We start from the raw sequence: 21,684 nt of genomic DNA on the forward strand, positions 1-21,684 counted from the left end.
TGTCGGGTGGTGGCGAGGTTTAACGACACAACGTTTATATTTACACGATCTAACAACAACAACAGCAATAATAAGTTAACCCGAATTTTTCATAATTTTAAACACTTCCCGCCAAAAAAATCCTCTAAAATTTCAAACGCCCCCCCTCCCCACGTCCGCCAATCAACGCCGCTGCCGCCGAACGGACAGGGACCGCCTCCACCAATCATGGAGCTCGGCGGCGGTGACGTCATCGCATTTAAATTTTAACCGCTCCTCCCTCCCCTCCCAACAATGACCCCCCCCCCACCACTGCCCGCTGATCAAAATCACCACCATCGTTCGGTATCCGTGCGCGTCACTCTGCAAATAGTGCGCGGCGTCGGACCGAATCGATCGGTAGACTAAACGACGCTTTGAAGGCCCCGTGTCACGTTCTGCTAACGCGTCTCGTTAATTCGTTATCGATTATTAATATCATTTTTTTTAAATCGATGTGATGGTTGTTTTAAAACTGAATCGAGGCGGATTGTGGCGAGTTCGGCGGTGATGCGGTCATATATAAGTAGCGACGCCCCTCCCCCTCACTGTCAGTGAGCGGAGGCTCACCGCAAAAAAAATAGTCCTGGCGCGCGCGCGCTCGCTCGCTCGCTGACTCGCTCCGGAAACTTTTCATCAACTCTCATTTAAAAAGTGATTATTGAGTTTTAATTAACAAAAAAAATTCGTAAACAACAGAGTTGGAACGAGAGGTAAGTGTCCGATATTGTTATGCAAAAATATGTGTTATTTAATTTGAAATGTTATTGTGTTTACCTCAGGATGTGGTGTTGGTGGTGGTTCCGGTTTCCCGCGCTTTTTTTAAATGTTTATTTCTGAGGTAAACTTCCAACAGTTAAGTTGCCTCACCGGTTTTGTTCGTACGCTTATTAAAGTTAATGTGCTTATACCCGCGACGCGGTGTTTGTGTATCTGCAACACAGTTTAAATGTATCTCGCGCACATTGCTGAGGTAAAGTTAAACGGTTCGCATCAACTGCACTTGTTTTGTGAATGTCAGTGGTTATAACGCGATACAGTCTTGTATATAATATATAGAGAAATAGATACATCGATCTGTTAAGGTGTAATAGTTGGGAGGCTGTTGTGTGCGCGTTAACTTATAACGTTAACAAACCTCTGGTCAATGTTAATAATAACAACGCCGTTTAAACATTGTCTCCGTTAAACCTTTAAAACAGTCTGCCTCAGAAACTTTTCCTCCCTCTCTGTTTTTTTTCCTCCTGTGTTGTGGCCGTAACGTGGTTTTTTTTAATGTTTATTAATTTGAATCTATCAACGTGACTTTAACGAAAGACCCAAATAATAATATACAGCACCGTACTATATCTAGTATTGAAGCTTTCTGCAGGAATTACTATACTCAGCTTAACACGTAGTCTTTCGCGACCAATATTATTAATAATAAAGGTTTCTTTTTTTAGGGGTGTAGATCGCGTTATTTATAAATGTGTCGTAAGTCTCCACCACCCGACGCGGCCAATTAGCAACAACAAAAAGTGTCACGAACTGTACTAAAAAAATGTGTAAATGTTGTGGATTCACTCTTCAACACACCGGTGGGCTAAAGTCACGTAGGAGGGAAACAATAAAATAATTTCAAAAAATTAAAACGATCAAATTCTCACGACGTTTCGACTGCAACCACAGCAATCATAATCATCAGGTGTGAAAATCACAACGTCGTGAGAATTGTATTGTTTTATATTTTTTATTATTTTATTGTTTCCCTTCTACGTGGTGACTTTACCGAAAGAACCAAGACTATGAATACCTGCAGTCACGAAAGCTTTAAATCAAAATTTATTTTGTCTTTTGTCAACGTTACACTTTGTTGTTGTTGCTGGTTGGCCTTGTCGGGTGATGGAGGGTTACAACACATTTATAAATAACGCGATCTAAACCCCTAAAACCCTTTATTATGAACTATACTCATTGTTGGTTGGTTCTTTCGGTAAAGTCACGTATGTAGAAATATAGTTCAAATAGGTCACTATTTTTTTATTTCTAATATGCTATATATTACTATATAGTATTAATATAATTGGTAGTGAATATACTATACAGTACTATATAGTGAATATTATATATAGTACTCTATACATTTTGACTTAAAACTTTCGTGACTGCAGGAATTCATATTCTTGGTTCTTTCGGTAAAGTCCAGTAGATAGAAACTAAAAATAAATAATACAATTTTTAAATACAACAAAAAATATTTTATTTGTGTGTGTATATACACAATAGAAAATGAATTAAAAATATATAATTTTTATTTTCTATCTACGTGACTTTACCGAAAGAACCAAGAATAGTACTGTATAGTTTAGTGCTATTAAATATAGTGAATATACTATATCGTTACTATATAATCACTAGTATATAGTACTGTTAAGTTGAGTGAATTTACTATATATAGTATGAATATTAGTTCAAAATAGACTACTATATGTCCGTAATGTATAGTATTTTCACCATCACCGTTTAAACATCGTCGTCGTTATGAGTTGTTCTTAAGAACGTTACAATATATCCTTATTATCCCTAATATAGAATGTTTTTTGTTGTTGGGTTAGATCGCGTAAATCTAAATGTGTCGTTAAACCTGCCACCACCCGACACAGCCAACTAGCAAGGGTTGTCACGTAAACAGAACGTCGACAATTCGTTACTGGTACAGCACTAACCGGTGATGGTGCTGAGGAGAGCAAATGCACAACATTTACAATCTTCATTACCATGACGTTTTAGCCATCAATTAACAACCGGGATCTTCAGGCGACGGACAGATTTGTGGAGAAATCCTGCTGTTTCGTTCTTAAATAGATGGATAGACGTGATGTATTATGGATAATATGGTAAAAAAAACCTGTATTCTGGATAATGTTGGTCGCGAAAGCCCACGTGTTAAATTAACTTAGAAACTTTAAACCCGATGACACGGAGTGGCGAAGTATGACCGAGCCACGACCTAATCTTTACCTTTAACATTACAAACAAAAACCTTACTCTGTACGGTATTCTCTGTCATATATATAAGCGTTTAACAGTTATTGTGTCGCTCTAAAGTTTTTAGATTAAACAGTATAATTGGTATTGTGATGAACATATAGTCGACTATAACTAGACATAATTGTACACAAACGTGTATAGTGGAGACAGCCAGAGATAGACAGACATAGAAGGCAGACAGGGTGGGTAGTGATCATGGTGATAATGTCGTGATGATGACAGATGGTTGGATGCAGAGACAAATGTATACAGACAGGTCTATAGAGAGACAGCCAGAGATAGACACCGAGATAGAATGCAGACAGGATGGCAGTGATCATGGTGATAATGTGATAACAGACAGTTGGATGCAGAGACAAATGTATGGACAGAATTGCCCCCGATGGTCTGGTTAATGCTACGCTGACGATCATTGTCCTTTTTGTAGGTGTCTCTGGGTGTGTTTGCGGGCTAGACATCGGTGGTGGTGCGGTGGTGGTGGTGTGGTGGTGAACACCGGACCCACCAACCAACCATGGAGCTCCACGGCAAGATCATCGTCATCAAGCGAAACGGCAGCCATGGCATCGGCTTCCCCCTCAGCGTACGCAGCTGCCTTATTGGCAGGTGAGGTGGTTGGTGGGAGGTAGTGATAGTCGGGAGAGGTGTTGGTGATAGTTGGGGGGAGGTGGTGGTGCTGGTGGTGGTGATATTTAGGGGGATGTGTAGTGGTGGTGATCGAGGGAGGTGGTTGTGATCGAGGGAGGTGGTTGTGGTGATAGTGGGGGTAAGATGGTGGTGATAGTGGGGGGGAGGTGGTGGTGATAGTGGGGGGGAGGTGGTGGTGATAGTGGGGGAGGTGGTGATAGTGGGGGGGAGGTGGTGGTGATAGGGGGAAGTAGTGGTGATAGTGGGGGAGGTGGTGATAGTGGAGGAGGTGGTGGTGGTATTGGGGGAGTTGGTGGTGGTGATAGTGGAGGGAGGTGGTGATAGTGGGGGAGGTGGTGGTGATAGTGGGGGGAGGTGGTCGTGGTGATAGTGGAGGGAGGTGGTGGTGGTGTATAGCGTATTTAGCATCTGAAAGCGCCGCGTGCGATGCTGTGACCCTCTTTGTTTTGATGGCCAGCCAAAAGCCACCGCTGGTGCTGCTAGCACGACGACCGGATATCTTTGCGGTGACGACAGTTTTATGCTTGAGTTGTGTCGCGTGCGTGTCCGTCCATGTCCCTGCGTGTGCATGCTCCCAGGTCTCCCGATTGCGACATCCGCATCCAGTTCAACGAGGTCCAGCTGATGCATTGTCGCCTTGATGTGCAGGATGACGGGCAGGTGAGGCGCTCTCCACTATGACCGATTAACCGCTCACTTACCCACTCACCCACCCACTCATTCACTCACACACTCACCCACCCACTCACCCACCCACTGACCTGTGCCTCCGCCTTCTGGTGAGGTCTTACCGATGCAGGACGACAACACTCACCCACCCACCTCATTCACCCAATTAACCATCCACTATTCCATCGACTCACCCAGCCACTCATTCACTCACTCACCCACTCATTCATCCACTCACCCACATTTACACGTGATCTAACCCGGTTAACCCGCAAAGTTGCATAAACCGCACGCAGACAATCGAGAGTCTGAGCTGCACTTTTCCGCTTGTTGAGTGTTTTTATTTGTGTTGTATCGTGCGGTTCATTTGTTTATTGTTCAATCTAGATTTGAAGTTTCCGTGACTGCAGGGATCCATACTCTTTGGCTCTTTCGGTAAAGTCACGTAGGTAGAAAATAAATTAAATCACGACGTTTCGATAGCAACACAAGCAGTCATCGAAACGTCGTGATTTAATTTATTTTATAGGGGACTTTACCGAAAGAACCAAAGAGTTTGTTGTTGAACTTTTCTTACCTCGTGGGACATCCGCTTGTGACGTGGGAAAAAAAAGCGTCGTTGCATCGTCGGATTTCCAAACTAAGTTTTTCACGATTCCAGAACGCCAACCGCTCCGTCCGTCCCTCCGTCTGTCCGTCTGTCTGTCCCTCCGTCCGTCTGTCTGTCCGTTGGTCTGCACCACCACAAGGTGGTGCTGTGTAGCCTGTCGGATGCTGGCAGGACTCTGGTGAACGGTAGTCCGGTGCCGCCCGGTGGAGTGGTGCTGGCGCACGAAGACATCTTCACGGTGCACCACCGCTCCTTCAGGTGAGTGTCGTGTAAAGTAGTGTATAGTGATGTTGTGTATCGTAGGGTGTAGTAGTGTAGTGTATCGTAATGTTGTATATAGTAGGGTGTAGGAGTAAAGTGTATAGTAGTGTAGTGTATCGTAATGTTGTGTATAGTAGGGTATAGTTGTGTAGTGCATAGTAGGGTATTGTAGTGAAGTGTATAGTAGTGTATATACTAGTGTAGTGTATATTAGTGTAATGTATAGTGTCAAGTAGTGTATAGTCTCACCAGTGTCAGATCAGAGAACGCCAAACGGTGAACAGTGCAATGGCAATGCACAATCAGGGCATATATAGCTCGGGGTGAGCAGCTACAACATGGGATCTTTTTTGGCAATATCAAAGTGTGAAAAAATAAGAATAGGTTATAGGTTTTACCCTTTCTGGCAATAAAACACGTGTTAAGATGTTCAAATACCAAATACAGTAAAACCTTGGATTGCGAGTAACTTGGTCTGCGAGTGTCCTGCAAGACCTAGCAGAAATTTAAAATGAATATTAATTTGATAGACGAGCGAGGGTCTTGCAATACGAGCAGTGTACGTGTAGACGCTTTGTCTGCCGAGCATCACGTGATCACAACTGATGTACGAGTGCTTTGGATTACAAACACGATGCCGGAACGAATTACGCTCGCAATCCAAGGTTTTGCCGTATATGAATTTTGCAAGCTGCTCGGAACGAAGTTTAAATTCCCTGATATTGCATTTTCTTTATACTGTTCGACCTTTGCCATTCTCTGGTCTTACACTGGTGGAGACTAGGCCCTAAAGAAAGCTGTCTCTGGTGTAGGCCAATCAGTTTAAAAGACAATGCCATATATTATCAGAGCATGTTTGTTTGCATGTCCACCACAAGTACATGTGGCTAATGCAGGCATGATTTCTTGCGAAAGGTTTCTATTTTGTGTTTGAACATCTTAACACCTCTTTTAGTGCCCGAAAGGTTAAAACCTATTGTTATTTTTTCCACGCAAAAATAGTTGATGACTTGATCGAACTTCTATTTAAAGACGTGCCCATCGGAAACCGCCCAATTTAAAGATTCTCTTCTTTTTTTTTATTAAAAAGAACAAAAATGAATTCACTTAATTATTTATAAGGGGAAGCTCTCCTATCTTTTACTGTTTTCGAATGATTCAGATTTGAACATCATAAAATGCGTTTTTTGTCGTTCAAAACTGCTTGAATCCGAAATATCTTAATCAATTAATCAATGGTTCTCGCTTTAATTGTATTTACCGTCTAACGCTCTATGAAAGGAAAAAAAAACAATCTCATATCCTGAACGGTTTCTGAATGACACCACGCACACAAATGTGTTCATTGGCACTTAAAATCGAGACTTTGGGGGGGGGGCCTTCAAATACACAATCTCGGTTTTTCAGATGTTTTCTGTTGTTTGTGTTCTAACAGCTATTTGTGTACCAAATTTCAGCTTTCTATCCTGCCAGGAAGTAACCAAGAGGTTTTTCAGACATACAGATTAAGGTTCTACATTGGAAACTTTCGTGACTGCAAGGGGGGTTTTTCGGTGCAGTCACTTAGGAAAAATAAAATAAATGAAAACTAAATTAAATCTAAAGTGACTTTTCTGAAAAAATCAAAGAGTACAGATGAAGCTTTTTTTTTATAGATAGTAGTATACAGTAGTGTAATATACATTGCATATGTTACGCTCGTATAGGCGAACCCAAACTTAAGCGAATTCACACTTACGCGGGGATACACGGAACCTAACCCCTGCGTACTCTGACACCTTACTGGAGTGTAGTGTATAGAAGTGTAGTGTGTAGTAGTATACAGTGTAGTGTATAGTAATGTGGTAGTGGATTGTATAGTGTAATGTATAGGAGCATAGTAGTGTATTGTGTAGTGTAGCGCATAGTAGTGTAGCATATAGTAGTGTAATGTATAGTAGTGTAGTGTATAATAGTATATAGTAGTGTATAATATAGTGTACAGTAACAGTGGGTCGAATGTGTCGTAGTAGGAGAAGCCCCCGATATGAAAAAATAGGCAGGTTCTTAATATATATTTTTGCCACGTGGCAATCAAAACGAGATTCTGGACGAGTCATGGTTTACGGAGTGGTTCACCGGCCCTGCTGCTGCCGCTGCAGGTTTGAGCTGCCTCCGGATGCCGCTGTTGCTGCTTCTGCAGATGCTGCTTCTGCTGCACCACCAGCTGCTGCTGCTGCTACTGGGCCCGTACCACCTGATGATGGTAAGAAGAACCCAGTGTAAGGACAGCATGAATGGATGTGGCTGGCTGGGGTGGGTGAGTGACCAAGTGAGAGAGTGATGAGAGAGTGGTTTAGGTGACTGGGTGATTTAGAAGAGGGTTTGTGTGAGTGTCTGTCTGTGTGTGGCAGTAGTGGTTCGTGGTGCACTACGAACCCGGCAACCAGAGTTGATGCGGTTCTAGTAAACATCGCCACTGGGGAGACAAAGGCAACCGGGTGTGTTGTTGGCCACCAACCACCTCGTGTGCCACAGTGCCGGCCTTCATAGGTGCTACTCGCCCTAACAGCATTTGCCCCAACAGTCTTTTTGAGAGGCTATCCAGGGGATCTTTGTGTACAAGAGTGAGCTTGTGTGCGATGTTTCAGTGAGCGCGAGTGCTTGAACGAGCATGAGTGGGAGTGTTTCTGGACTCTCTAACACCATCGCGCGTGTGTGTATGTTACAGCATTGACTGCCGCCATCTCTACCACTTCCACGGTTGAGGCTGATACTTTAATCGCAGAGACAGCCGACCATACTGCTAAGACTCCAGTCAAGACACCCAGACAGACAGCCGACCAGACAGCCAAGACTCCAGTGCAGATACCCAAACAAATAGCTGACCAGACTGCGAAGACACCCAGACAGACAGGCGACCAGACAGCCAAGACTCTAGTGCAGACACCCAAACAAATAGCTGACCAGACTGCGAAGACACCAGTGAAGACACGCAGACAGACAGCCGACCATACTGCTAAGATTCCAGTGCAGACTCCCAGACAGACAGCCGACCAGACAGCCAAGACTCCAATGAAGACACCTGGACAGCCAGCTGACCAGACAGCCAAGACTCCAATGAAGACACCTGGACAGCCAGCCGACCAGACAGCCAAGACTCCAATGAATATACCCAGACAGACAGCTAAGACTCCAATGAAGACACCTGGACAGCCAGCCCACCAGACAGCCAAGACTCCAGTCAAGACACGCAGACAGACAGCCGACCATACTGCTAAAATTCCAGTGCAGACTCCCAGACAGACCGCCGACCAGGCAACCAAGACTCCAATGAAGACAGACAAAGAAATCGCTGACCAGACAGTCAAGACTCCAGTGAAGACGCCCAGACAGACAGCCAAGACTCCAGTGAAGACACCCAGACAGACGGCCGACCAGACAGCCAAGACTCCAGTGAAGACACCCAGACAGACAGCCGACCAGACAGCCAAGACTCCAGTGAAGACACCCAGACAGACAGCCGACCAGACAGCCAAGACTCCAGTGAAGACACCCAGACAGACAGCCGACCAGACAGCCAAGACTCCAGTGCAGACTCCCAGACAGACAGCCGACCAGACAGCCAAGACTCCAGTGCAGACTCCCAGACAGACAGCTAAGACTCCAGTGAAGACACCTGGACAGCCAGCCGACCATACTGCTAAGACACCAGTGCAGACACCCCAACATACAGCTAAGGCTGCAGTGCAGACACCCAGACAGACGGCTAAGACACCAGTGTGGACACCCAAATGGGCATTGTCCACCAAGGAGGTTGACCTTGATAAGCCGTCCATGGATGAAACAGACGTGCATAATTCGTCTGTTGACGATACGGACCTGCAGACTTCATCCATTGATGAGGCAGACCTACAGAAGTCGTCCATTGAAGATGGAGACCTACAGAAGTCGTCCATTGAAGATGGAGACCTACAGAATTCAACCATTGATGAGGCAGACCTTCAGAAGTCGTCCATTGAAGATGGAGACCTACATAATTCATCCATTGATGAGGCAGACCTACAGAAGTCGTCCATTGAAGATGGAGACCTACAGAAGTCGTCCATTGAAGATGGAGACCTACAGAATTCATCCATTGATGAGGCAGACCTTCAGAAGTCGTCCATTGATGATGCAGCAGACCTGCAGAAGTCGTCCATTGATCAGGCAGACCTATATACGTCGTCCATTGAAGATGCAGACTTGCAGAAGTCGTCCATTGATGAGGCAGACCTGCAGAAGTCGTCCATTGAAGATGGAGAGCTACAGAATTCATCCATTGATGAGACAGACCTGCAGAAGTCGTCCATTGAAGATACAGTAGACCTGCAGAAGTCGTCCATTGATGAAGCAGACTTACAGAATTCGTCCATTGAAGATGGAAACCTACAGAAGTCATCCATTGATCATGTAGACTTCCAGAAGTTGTTTGATGATGCAGCAGACGTGCAAAAGTCGTCCATTGATGAGGCAGACTTTCAGATGTCCATTGAAGATGCAGACCTGCAGAAGTCGTCCATTGATGAGGGAGACCTGCAGAAGTCGTCCATTGATGAGACATACCTGCAGAAGTCGTCCATTGATGAGACAAACCTGCAGAAGTCGTCCATTGATGAGGGAGACCTGCAGAAGTCGTCCATTGATGAGACATACCTGCAGAAGTCGTCCATTGATGAAACCGACCTGCAGAAGTCGTCCATTGATGAGACAAACCTGCAGAAGTCGTCCATTGACGAGGAAGACCTGCAGAAGTCATCCATTGATGAGGCAGACCTGCAGAAGTCGTCCATTGATGAGGAAGACCTGCAGAAGTCGTCCATTGATGAGGAAGACCTGCAGAAGTCGTCCATTGATGAGGAAGACCTGCAGAAGTCGTCCATTGATGAGACCAACCTGCAGAAGTCGTCCATTGATAACGAAGACCTGCAGAAGTCGTCCATTGATGAGGAAGACCTGCAGAAGTCGTCCATTGATGAGGAAGACCTGCAGAAGTCGTCCATTGATGAGACCAACCTGCAGAAGTCGTCCATTGATAACGAAGACCTGCAGAATTCGTCCATTGATGAGGAAGACCTGCAGAAGTCGTCCAATGATGAGGAAGACCTGCAGAAGTCGTCCATTGATGACGAAGACCTACAGAAGTCATCCATTGATGAGGCAGACCTACAGAAGTCGTCCATTGATGAGGAAGACCTGCAGAAGTCGTCCATTGATGAGGAAGACCTGCAGAAGTCGTCCATTGATGAGACAAACCTGCAGAAGTCGTCCATTGACGAGGCAGACCTGCAGAAGTCGTCCATTGATAAGGCAGACCTGCAGAAATCGTCCATTGATGAGGCAGACCTGCAGAAATCGTCCATTGATGAGAAAGACGTGCAGAAGTCATCCATTGATGAGGCAGACCTACAGAAGTCGTCCATTGATGAGGCAGACCTACAGAAGTCGTCCATTGATGAGGCAGACCTGCAGAAATCGTCCATTGATGAGGCAGACCTGCAGAAGTCATCCATTGATGACGAAGACCTGCAGAAGTCATCCATTGATGAGGCAGACCTACAGAAGTCATCCATTGATGAGGCAGACCTGCAGAAGTCATCCATTGATGAGGCAGACCTACAGAAGTCATCCATTGATGAGGCAGACCTGCAGAACTCGTCCATTGATGAAACATACCTACAGAAGTCGTCCATTGATAAGGAAGACCTACAGAAGTCGTCCATTGACGAGGCAGACCTGAAGACGTCCATTGATGAGGCAGACCTGGAGAAGTCGTCCATTGATGAGGCAGACCTGAAGACGTCCATTGATGAGGCAGACCTGGAGAAGTCGTCCATTGATGAGGCAGACCTGGAGAAGTCGTCCATTGATGAGACAGACCTGAAGACGTCCATTGATGAGGCAGACCTGGAGAAGTTGTCCATTGATGAGACAGACCTGAAGACGTCCATTGACGAGGCAGACCTGGAGAAGTCGTGCACTGAAGATGCAGCAGACCTGCAGAAGCTGTCCATTGATGAGACGTCCCTCAGGAACATCACCCTCGCGTCGAAGTCGCCCCTCCGCGAGGTGGACCTTTCGGGCCAGCGGCCGCCCCGTGCCGAGGTCGACCCGGCCTCTAAGTCACCCTCCTCCGGCACCGCCAAGGCCGATGCCAAGGCCACGCTGCTTCTGCTATGTCCGCCGTCGTCGTCGTCGTCGTCACCCCTCGTGGGCCGCCACCTCTTGGAGGTGGAGTCCGTGAGGAGCGTCCTGCTGCTCGGTAACGGCAGCTCGCCTGTCCGCGCCTTCAAGGAGAACGTTCCGCTAGCGCGGGACGGAGCGGACAAGAGCCCCGTGGCCCCGGGGGAGTCGTCTCCCTTCCCTCTCATCAAGGACGGCAGGAAGAAGACCGCGACGGGGGTGGAGACAGACGGCCCTGCTACGTCCGACTGCGGTGAGTTCACTTTCTGTGGGTTCATGATGGCCGTGTCTGTGACAGGTCCGGGATTCGCTCTTGTGTGGTTTCATGATAGCTGTGTTTGAGAGACACGGGGGGTCCTGCATTCACTGTTCATTATTTAGGTCTGAGTGTCTCTCAGTGGGTTCATTATGGCTGTGTGGGAGGCTGAGGTCCTGGATTCACTCTATGGGTCCATGATGGCTGTGTCACAGACACAGGTCCTGGATTCACTCTGGGTTCGTGATGGGTGTGTTGGAGACACTGCGGTCCTGAATTCACTGTGTTCATGATGGCCCTGTCGGAGACACTGAGGTGCTGGATTCGCTGTTCATTGCTTGTGTCCCGAGTATCTCACTCTGGGTTCACAATGGCTGTGTGTCCCCCCACACACCCCCACTAATACCTCCTCCCCCCGCACCTTAGATGCAAGGCCTGCCTGGACATCTCCTACGGGGCGTCGCCGTTCCTCCGTGGGTTCTCGCGGCACCCCAGAGACAAACGCAGCCATCTGCCACGCAGCGCGCTTAGTGAACACGGTGGGTGGTGTAATGGTGTAGGCGGTGCGGCGGGTGGCGGATGAGTGTCTGGCGGATACATGACCCCACCATTGCGTCCCCTACTTAAAATCCAATCTCACATTACTTGAAGAAAGAAAAAAATTACATTGGGGGCCCTGTTCACCCATAATGATTATTGGCTAATCTGTGCGACGCTTAGCTAATTCATTCACCCCATTGTCAAGCCCAAGAAACTGTAGAACGTCCACCTAATCGCCTTTTGACTATCCCAAGAACAGAAATTGGACTACGTGGCGAAGCCTTGCCATTTAAGCATCAACGTCGGTACCGAACCCACAATGTCCTCCATAGCAGGCGAGGGACATAACATCTCACCACGGAGGGACGGAGAGACGCAGACTCCAAATATACAGCAGCAGACATCTTCAGGGTTTGAAGGAGACATCACGGCGACGATGATGCTCTCATCTAGATTTTAAGTTTTCGTGACTGCAGGGATCCATACTCTTTGATTCTTTCGGTAAAGTCACGTGGGTATAAAATAAATGAAATCACGCGAAAGGTCTGCAGTGACTAAGAGGCTATACAGGCAGCCCTTTTGCCCACTTCAGCAATTGTTTCATGCTGCGGTTGTCCCACCTGATGACGGACGCTTGTGTTGTGCCCGAAACGTCGTGATTTAAATTTCGATTTAAAGCTTTCGTGACTGCAATGATTTTATCTTCTTTGGTTCTTTCGGTAAAGTCACGTAGAATGAGAATAAAATAATAAATTGATAAAATAAAATAACACAATAATATTCTCACGACGTTTCGGCTTAAAAGCCGTGATCTGAACGTGGCTCTTTCACTCCAGCGCTGTCCTACCAGACAGTCTCGCCCCTTCACCTGATGAAGGCCGCTTGTGTTGTGGCCGAAACGTCGTGAGAATATTATTGTGTTATTTTATTTTATCAATTTATTATTTTATTCTCATTCTACGTGACTTTACCAAAAGAACCAAAGAAGTCGTGATTTAATTTATGTTATTTTATACCTTACGTGACTTTACCGAAAGAACCAAAGGATAGTGATGATACTCCACTCCACGACTCTGCTCATAACAAGGGTCGGCACTCATGACACACACAAAGTGCTTGCTACAAATGAACCACAGCAATATCACCTTGGCTGTGATCTTGTGAAGGAATATATAAACTATCATAACACGCATTCCTGTCATTTTCGCAGCAGTAGCCTTTGGCTGAGCCATGGAAAAAAGACTGGTCACGGCATCACGCGCGTTCAGATGCTATATAAACTACACTATACACTGCACGACATACGCTACCCTATATACTACGCTTTGGCTATCCATAGAACAAAGATGGTCACTGCATTGCGCGCGTTCAGATGCGCTTCTGCGGCCATTTGGACCGCTCTTCAGATATTAGGAAGCCACTGGAACTATGCACTCTTAAATCATCATCTAGATTGACAAACTAATTTCTTTAGAACTGCTTTTTCCGTTGAGTTTGTTCTACTTCCCCCTGTACCTCCGCTTAGCACGGTTGGCTACGTACGGTGCGAAAGAAGTTATACATACATACTGCACTATACACTGCACGTACTGCACTACGTACGGTGCGATAGAAGTTCAACATACATGCTGCAGTATACACTGCTATACACTACACATACTACTCGCTTAGTGCGTTGGCTATGTGCGATGTGAAAGAAATTCAAATTGCATATGTACTGCCCATAGACTCAACACTGAGCATAAACGCAATACTGCACCTCCGATTAGTACGGTTGGCTATGTACGGTGCGAAAGAAGTTATACATACATACTGCACTATGTACTGCACTTCGTACGGTGCGATAGAAGTTCAACATACATGCTGCAGTATACACTGCTATACACTACACATACTACTCGCTTAGTGCGTTGGCTATGTGCGATGTGAAAGAAATTCAAATTGCGTATGTACTGCCCATAGACTCAACACTGAGCATAAACGCAATACTGCACCTCCGATTGGTACGATTGGCTATGTACGGTGCGAAAGAAGTTCAACATACATACATACATATATCACCGCGACAGTGCACTGCTCCGCTACTGCTCTTGACGCGGTTGTCTGCCGGCTTGGCTTGACCGCCGGAACATGAATTTGGAAGTAGTTGTCGTCTCTGCAGCTGTACGTAACGTGTAAAAAAAAAAAAGACGACTACCCTAGTTGACACGAACGATGCATCGCCATCCTCCGCTGCCGCCCCCTCCTCCTTTTCGGCAGGCTCCGGCGTTCTCGCGAGGCCGCTACCGCCATAGTAGCCCCCTCGTGCCTCGTCCACACGGCCGTCGCCCGTCCCTCAGGTCCTCCATCCTCATGAGGAGGTCGGAGCAGCTTGGGGGCCGCATGGCCGAGGTGACGGAGGAGGAGGTGGAAGTGGTGACAGAGGAGGTGGTGGTGCCGAAGGAGGCAGAGGAGCAGCAGCAGCAGACGGAAGGGGTGGGAAGAGACACGGGGACACGGAGAGGTATGGATGGGGGGGGGTGGGTGGGGAGCGGATGTTGTCCGTGTCTTGTGTGCGTGTCCGCCTGACGGCCTTTGTTTAACCGGGTGAAAGAGAGTCCTTTGAGATTCACCACCCGACCCCCGACACCTCGACCTGACCCACACTCCCCTTTTCTGCACAGTCTCCACCCGGAAGCGGATGTCGGAGGTGGTGGAGGTGGAGGAGGTGACGAAGGAGGAGAAGCAGCAGCAGAAGGAAGGGGTGGGAAGAGACGCGGGGACACGGAGAGGTATGGATGGAGGGGAGCGGGCGGGAATTTTGTTCGTGTCTTCTGTTGCGACGTGGCGCTGTGTCCGTCTGACGTCCGTCAGCATGATTCCGAACCTCCCCGACAACCCCCCCCCCACCACCTTTTCTCCGCAGTCTCCATCCGGAAGCGGAAGTCGGAGGTGGTGGAGGAGGGCGAGGTGGCGACGAAGGAGGAGGAGGAGGCAGAGGATCAGCAGCAGCAGCAGAAGGAAGAGGCGGAAAGAGACGCGGGGACACGGAGAGGTATGGGTGGGGGGTGGGGAATGTTCGTGTCTTCTGTTGTGAGGAAGGAGGGGGGGGGGGGTTGTGTTCCGTCTGACAATCGTCGTCACGGTTCCGCATCTGTACCGTCACCTTGCCACGCCACTGGAATGTTTTGCCCGCTTTCTCTCGCCTTCTTCCGACCAACGCTGTCCATCCACTTGTCCACCACGCCCACCACCTGACACCTCGACCCCCCCCCCCTCCCCCACCTTTTCTCCGCAGTCTCCATCAGGAAGCGAAAGTCGTTGGAGGAGGAGGTGGTGGTGGTGGTAGAGGAGGAGGTGGTGGAAGAGAAGGAGGAGGAGGAGGAAGTGGAGGAGGAAGTGGAGGAGGAGGAGGAAGTGGAGGAGGAGGAGGAAGTGGAGGAGGAGGAGGAAGTGGAGGAGGAGGAGGAAGTGGAGGAGGAGGAGGAGGAAGTGGAAGTGGAGGAGGAGGAGGAGGAGAAAGAGGGCAAAAAGGGGGCTGTTGTCCCTGCTTCTGCTGGCGCCTCTCCCTTGTCATTCGCTCTGCCCCCCCGCAAGCTCAGGAAGGGCAAGAAGGGCAAGAAGGGCAAGAAGGGCAAGAAGGGCAGGGTAGTGTCGTTTGGTATCCACCTGAGCCCCGAGCTCTTTGACAAGACTCTGCCACCCTCCACGCCGCTCAGAAGGGGAGCGTCGCCCGCCAGGACCCCCAGGGCCCGGGTGGCCACGCCGGCCTGCGGTGTCATCCAAGTGAGCTCCGGGGGATGGGTGGTGGTGGTGGTGGTGGTTATGGAGATGGTGGTGGTGACGATGAGTTGTGGTGGTGGCGGTGGTGTTGATGGTGGAGGCGATAAACTTTTCTCCTGGTGTATGCACTTTCTCTGCCACGTTCACACTTCAGTAGCCTCATTCTACCGATTCATTCACTAACCTGATTCATTCTTCTCTCCCTTTTGTGCTACGACTACAGGAGGGGGATGATGAGTTGTGTTCACACAAGAGGTCTGTATCAACCTCCAAAAAGCTGTTCTCTTTCAAAGTGGCCTCGCCTAAGAATGCTCCAAGAGCCTCACCCAAGATGGCTGCCTCTAAAGCCTCGTGCAAGATGGCTTCTCCTATAGCCTCCCCCAAGATGGCTTCAAGAGCCTCCCCCAAGATGGCTTCTAGAGCCTCGTCCAAGATGGCTTCTGCTAGGACCTCACTCAAGATGGCTTCTCTGAGAGCCTCACCCAAGATGGCTTCCCCAAGAGCCTCCCCCATGATGACTTCTAGAGCCTCGCCCAAGATAGCTTCTCCTGGAGCCTCGCCCAAGATGGCTTCTCCTAGAGCCTCGCCCAAGATAGCTTCTCTAAGAGCCTCGCCCAAGATGGCTTCTCCGAGAGCCTCACCCAAGGTGGGTTCTCCTGGAGCCTCGCCCAAGATGGCTTCTTCGAGAGCCTTGCCCAAGATGGCTTCTCCTAGAGCCTCGCCCAAGATAGCTTATCCTGGAGCCTCGCCCAAGATGGCTTCTCCTAGAGCCTCGCCCAAGATGAGTTCTGGAGCTTCGCCCAAGATGACCTCTCCTAGAGCCTCCCCCAAAATGGCTTCTCTGAGAGCCTCGCCCAAGATGGCTTCTCCAAGAGCCTCGCCCAAGATGGCTTCTCCTAGAGCCTCGCCCAAGATAGCTTCTCCTGGAGCCTCGCCCAAGATGGCTTCTCCTAGAGCCTCGCCCAAGATGGCTTCCCCTAGGGCATTGCCCAAGATGGCTTCTCCTGGAGCCTCGCCCAAGATGAGTTCTCCTGGAGCCTCGCCCAAGATGAGTTCTGGAGCTTCGCCCAAGATGACCTCTTCTAGAGCCTCCCCCAAGATGGCTTCTCCTAGAGCCTCGCCCAAGATGGATTCTCCTGGAGCCTCGCCCAAGATGGATTCTCCTGGAGCCTCGCCCAAGATGGATTCTCCTAGAGCCTCGCCCAAGATGGCTTCTCCTAGAGCCTCGCCCAAGATGGCTTCTCCTAGAGCCTCGCCCAAGATGGCTTCTCCTAGAGCCTCGCCCAAGATGGCTTCTCCTAGAGCCTTGCCCAAGATGGCTTCTCCTAGAGCCTCGCCCAAGATGGCTTCTAGAGCCTCGCCCAAAATGGCTTCTACTAGAGCCTCGCCCAAGATGGCTTCTCCTAGAGTCTCGCCCAAGATGGATTCTCCTGGAACCTCACCCAAGATGGATTCTCCTGGAACCTCGCCCAAGATGGATTCTCTTGGAACCTCGCCCAAGATGGCTTCTCCTGGATCCTCGCCCAAGATGGCTTCTCCTGGAGCCTCGCCCAAGATGGATTCTCTCGCTCGAACCCCCTCGTCTGTGGTGGTGATGGCTTCTGAGCTCTCTTCGCCAACGGCGGCTTCTCTAATGCCCATTCCCGAGGTGGCCTCTCCAGAGAGGGCCTCACCAAAGCTGTCCTCAACCAAGATGGCAACCTCAACCCGCACCCCCGTTCGTGTGTCTGGCCGTTTCTCCGTGTCCGTGGTGGAGACCCCGTCGCCCGTCCCGACTCTGCGGCAAGACCGTGACGACGACCGTGGCGATGGTGATGACGCCCAGGAGACGGCAGTTGGTGGTGGTGGTGATGGTGGCGGTGATGGTGGCGGTGATGGTGGCGGTGATGGTGGCGGTGATGGTGGTGGGTGTACGTTGGAGCGGGGAGGAAGGGGCAGGAGGAGGAGGAGTGCCTCAGCGGTCCGGACAGCGAAGGAAGTGTCAGCGGTGGTGGCTGTAAGGAGGACATGCAGGAGTGTGGGAGGTAGGTCGAAGTGTGTATATGTGTGTACATGTGCGTATACATGTGCGTCATCTCACTCAGTCGACCCGTGGCACCTGGGTCTGCCCCGTGACCTGCCAGCGGGCGTTCGACACTCTTACGTGGCCTCAAGGTGCACATAGCCTGGCACAAGCGTCGTGGTGACGTCACCGCCACTTAGTGGCGAATGGCGGTTGTTGTAGTACGTGTGCGTGTTCATGTGCGTGTTGGCACAGTGTGGGGAGTGGTAGTATAGTAGCGGTTAGCGTGCTGCCCTTGGAACCCGACGATCCGAGTTTGATTCCTACTCATGGCCAACACCAGTGGCGATTATAAACCGGTCCTGGGTGGATCTGAGCAGGATTCGAACTTGGGTCCCTGGGTTTGCAGCGCAGCAGCATGCTAACCACTACTACACTCCCGCTCCCCACACACACACACACATTCACCCGCTCACCCACTCAAATTCGTCCACCCCCTCACCCACCAACCCACTCGCACAACCACCCTCACACACCCATCCACCCTGTCACTCACCCACCTACCTACTAAATTCCTCACTTACCCACCCACTCACCCAGTTCTACATGCACAGCTCTTAGATGACCGTGCCTTCGTTAGTGGGAGTTGTGTCTCAATGCAGAGATTGCATCCATAAACCCATCCCTGCTTGTTATTGTGCAGGCACGATGAGGGGCACTTTGGCCGCCCGTCGCGAGACATCGGCCCATGTGGCAATGACCCCCGAGAGGCATTCTCCATGGTCCGGGAATGAAGGGGAAGTGGACCCCTACGACTTGCTGTGTACCCCCGAGGGGAGCGGTGAGACACCCACCCACTGCCACCCACTAACACCCACTGACGACCACCCACTAACACCCACCCACTCATTCATTCACTCACCCACACATCCAACCCCTCCCCCAAGACTTGAGGTTGTGTGCCGTCTTTGTGGGGAGCGGTGGCGTAGCGGTCACAACACATTACACTATAAACTATACTACTATACATTACACTACTATACACTACTATACACTACACTACACCACTATACTATACACTACACTACTATACACTACACTTCGTAGTCGCGAATGAAGTTCAACATACATACTGCACTATATGCACAACGCTACGATACACTAAACAGTACACTATACACTACACTGCTATACCATACACCACAATACATTGCACCACTATACACTACACTATCCACGACATTACTATACACTAAAATACACCACTACTATACACTATACTATGTAGTTGCGAATGAAGTTCAACATACATACTGCACTATACACTACACTTTATGCAATGCTACTCTATACTACACATAGTACACCACTACTATACACTACACTACTATAGACTCCACTATGGCACATTTTTCACGGTTAACTGCCTCACCTGGTATACAGGAGGTCGTGGGTTCGATCCCTACCCTGACATTTCCTGCTGTATATTTGGAGTCTGCGTCTCTCTCTCTCTCCCTCCCCGTGGTGGTCGCATGGGTCGTCCGCTTTGTTGAGCTGTCATTTGTGATGACCCAGGTCGCTTCTGAAAAAGGAGCTACAGTAGTACCTCGGTATACGTCGTTAATTTGTTCCAGAAAGTGTAGGACTTTTACTAAAAATGACGTTTACCAAACTTAATTTTTCCCATAAGAAATAAAGGGAAAGGAAATAATCTGTTACAGAGTATAAGAAATTATATTTTATATGGCATATTAAAGATTAATGTTTTTATTGTTTTATATTTTTTATTATTTTATTGTTTCCCTTCTATGTGACTTTACCGAAAGAACCATGAATATGAATCCCTGCAGTCACGAAAGCTTTAAATAAAAATTAAAGTGGTTGTATAAAATTACTTAGACACTATATCTTAGTTCTTTCGGTAAAGTCACGTTGAAGGGAAACAACAAAATAATAAAATATATATAAAACAAACATTCTCACGACGTTTCGACCATAACACAAACGGTCGTCTTCGTTTGTGTTATGGTCGAAACGTCGTGATAATTTTTATTGTTTTCTATATATTTAATTATTTTGTTGTTTCCCTTCAACGTGACTTTACCGAAAGAACTAAGAATATGAATTATTGCAGTCACGAAAGCTTTAAATCAAAATTTACTTAGACACTACTTATGACTAAAATGCATAATACATTAAGATAAATGCATCAACAAATAAAAATAAAATGTAAGATCACTTTACCTTGCTGAGAGGAGTTAAAATGACAAAAAACACGTGAACATTCACAGAGTTATAGCAAGGGTTGTGTACTGAACGCGATCTACAGGCAGACTGGGGAGCGGCGCTTTGTTTCAGTCGTGAACGGGGTCGACACGGGTACGCGGTGACTCATCCCGACCCATACAAGTTCTAGCAAGCACATCGTATCCCAAGCAAGATGTATCCCAAGACATTTTTTTTCTCGTCAAAACACGACGTATACCAAATTCGACGTTTTCCAAAGCGATCGTATACCGAGGTATGACTGTATGTAGTTCAGTGGGCCTTACCTGGTTAAGTAAATATGAATAAATATAAGTATGAGAACTTGCAGACATCATGTAACTGGAAAGGGTTAGACGCGCACACGTACGTAGGTGTACATCATAGGAACGGAATCGGCTAAGAAATAACGAAAATAAAATAACTTGATCGGTAAAGCCATCACCCCAACCGTGAGGAAGGGAGCCATCTTAGGATCCAATCAAAACCATCACCTTGCCATACATAGCAGGGGTAACCAAAAAGATTTCCAAAATCATGAACAAACACAAGATCCAGGTCCGATTTAACACAGTACATAAAATTGGTGATCTGATCCCATCGGTGAAGGACAAGATTCCTGACATGCAATATCCCGGTGTCTACAAACTAAGCTATACCTGCGGCAGCAGTTACATTGGGGGAAACTAAGCGACATGTCTCGGACCGTGTTTGTGAGCATAAGGCAGATTTGAAACACAGTGGGACCAATACTTCTGCCGTGGCTGATAATTATTTTAATGCGGCTGGCTCACAAGAAATGTATTTCTCTAAGACGATGGTACTTTGCAAGCCTACTGGCTATCAACAAAGATTCGTTCATGAAGCCATCCATATATACAGACACAGACGCAATTTCAACCGAGACGTTGGTTATAAGCTCGGCAATCGTTGGAAAGATGTCATCAACCACTTTGGGTCATGACTTGATTTGTGTTTTCTTGTCAACCTCCACTGTCAGCAGTGTGGGTGTGTGGAGCGAGGTGAAATGCTTTGATTGGTGTAGACCTACTGTCGGTGTCGGAGCCCTCTCCTACATTAACATTAGCTGCCCCGCCCATCTCTAAACCTTCATGAACAGCTCTCTGATTGGTGTAGACCTACTGTCGGTGTCAGAGCACTCTCCTACATTAACATTAGCTGCCCCGCCCATCTCTAAACCATTATGAACAGCTTTTTGATTGGTGTAGACCTACTGCCGGTGTCGGAGACCTCTCCTACATTAACATTAGCTGCCCCGCCCATCTCTAAACCTTTATAAGCAGCTCTTTGATTGGTGTTGACCTGCCGGTGTAGGAGGTTTCTCCTACATTAACATTAGCTGCTCCGCCCATCTCTAAACCTTTATAAACAGCTTGCCCTCAAAGGCTAACCCGCCTG

The 21,684-nt window shown here is 48.1% G+C and overlaps 1 protein-coding gene across 2 annotated transcripts in view; it reads left to right on the plus strand.

The window, feature by feature from the left end:
* The first annotated feature begins 325 nt into the window (after positions 1-325).
* Positions 326-21,684, plus strand: part of LOC116937833 (uncharacterized) — a 39,960-nt gene continuing 18,601 nt past the window's right edge. The window contains exons 1-13 of one of the 2 annotated variants that reach the window (XM_032944949.2): positions 326-731; positions 3,479-3,657; positions 4,278-4,359; positions 5,118-5,236; positions 7,381-7,484; positions 7,950-11,693; positions 12,123-12,235; positions 14,496-14,739; positions 14,900-15,007; positions 15,142-15,270; positions 15,514-16,001; positions 16,222-18,022; positions 18,704-18,841. In XM_032944949.2, the coding sequence (XP_032800840.2) occupies positions 3,566-3,657; positions 4,278-4,359; positions 5,118-5,236; positions 7,381-7,484; positions 7,950-11,693; positions 12,123-12,235; positions 14,496-14,739; positions 14,900-15,007; positions 15,142-15,270; positions 15,514-16,001; positions 16,222-18,022; positions 18,704-18,841 (7,162 nt within the window). In that variant the 5' untranslated portion in view covers positions 326-731; positions 3,479-3,565. Of the gene's footprint in view, positions 732-806; positions 992-3,478; positions 3,658-4,277; positions 4,360-5,117; positions 5,237-7,380; positions 7,485-7,949; positions 11,694-12,122; positions 12,236-14,495; positions 14,740-14,899; positions 15,008-15,141; positions 15,271-15,513; positions 16,002-16,221; positions 18,023-18,703; positions 18,842-21,684 lie in introns of those variants that run through there. The other variant, XM_076057555.1, reaches the window with a different exon arrangement.

This window comes from Petromyzon marinus, chromosome 83, assembly GCF_048934315.1.
Source record: "Petromyzon marinus isolate PM22_M1 ecotype Great Lakes invasive population chromosome 83, UKy_Petmar_22M1.pri1.0, whole genome shotgun sequence".
Classification (NCBI taxonomy): domain Eukaryota; kingdom Metazoa; phylum Chordata; class Hyperoartia; order Petromyzontiformes; family Petromyzontidae; genus Petromyzon; species Petromyzon marinus.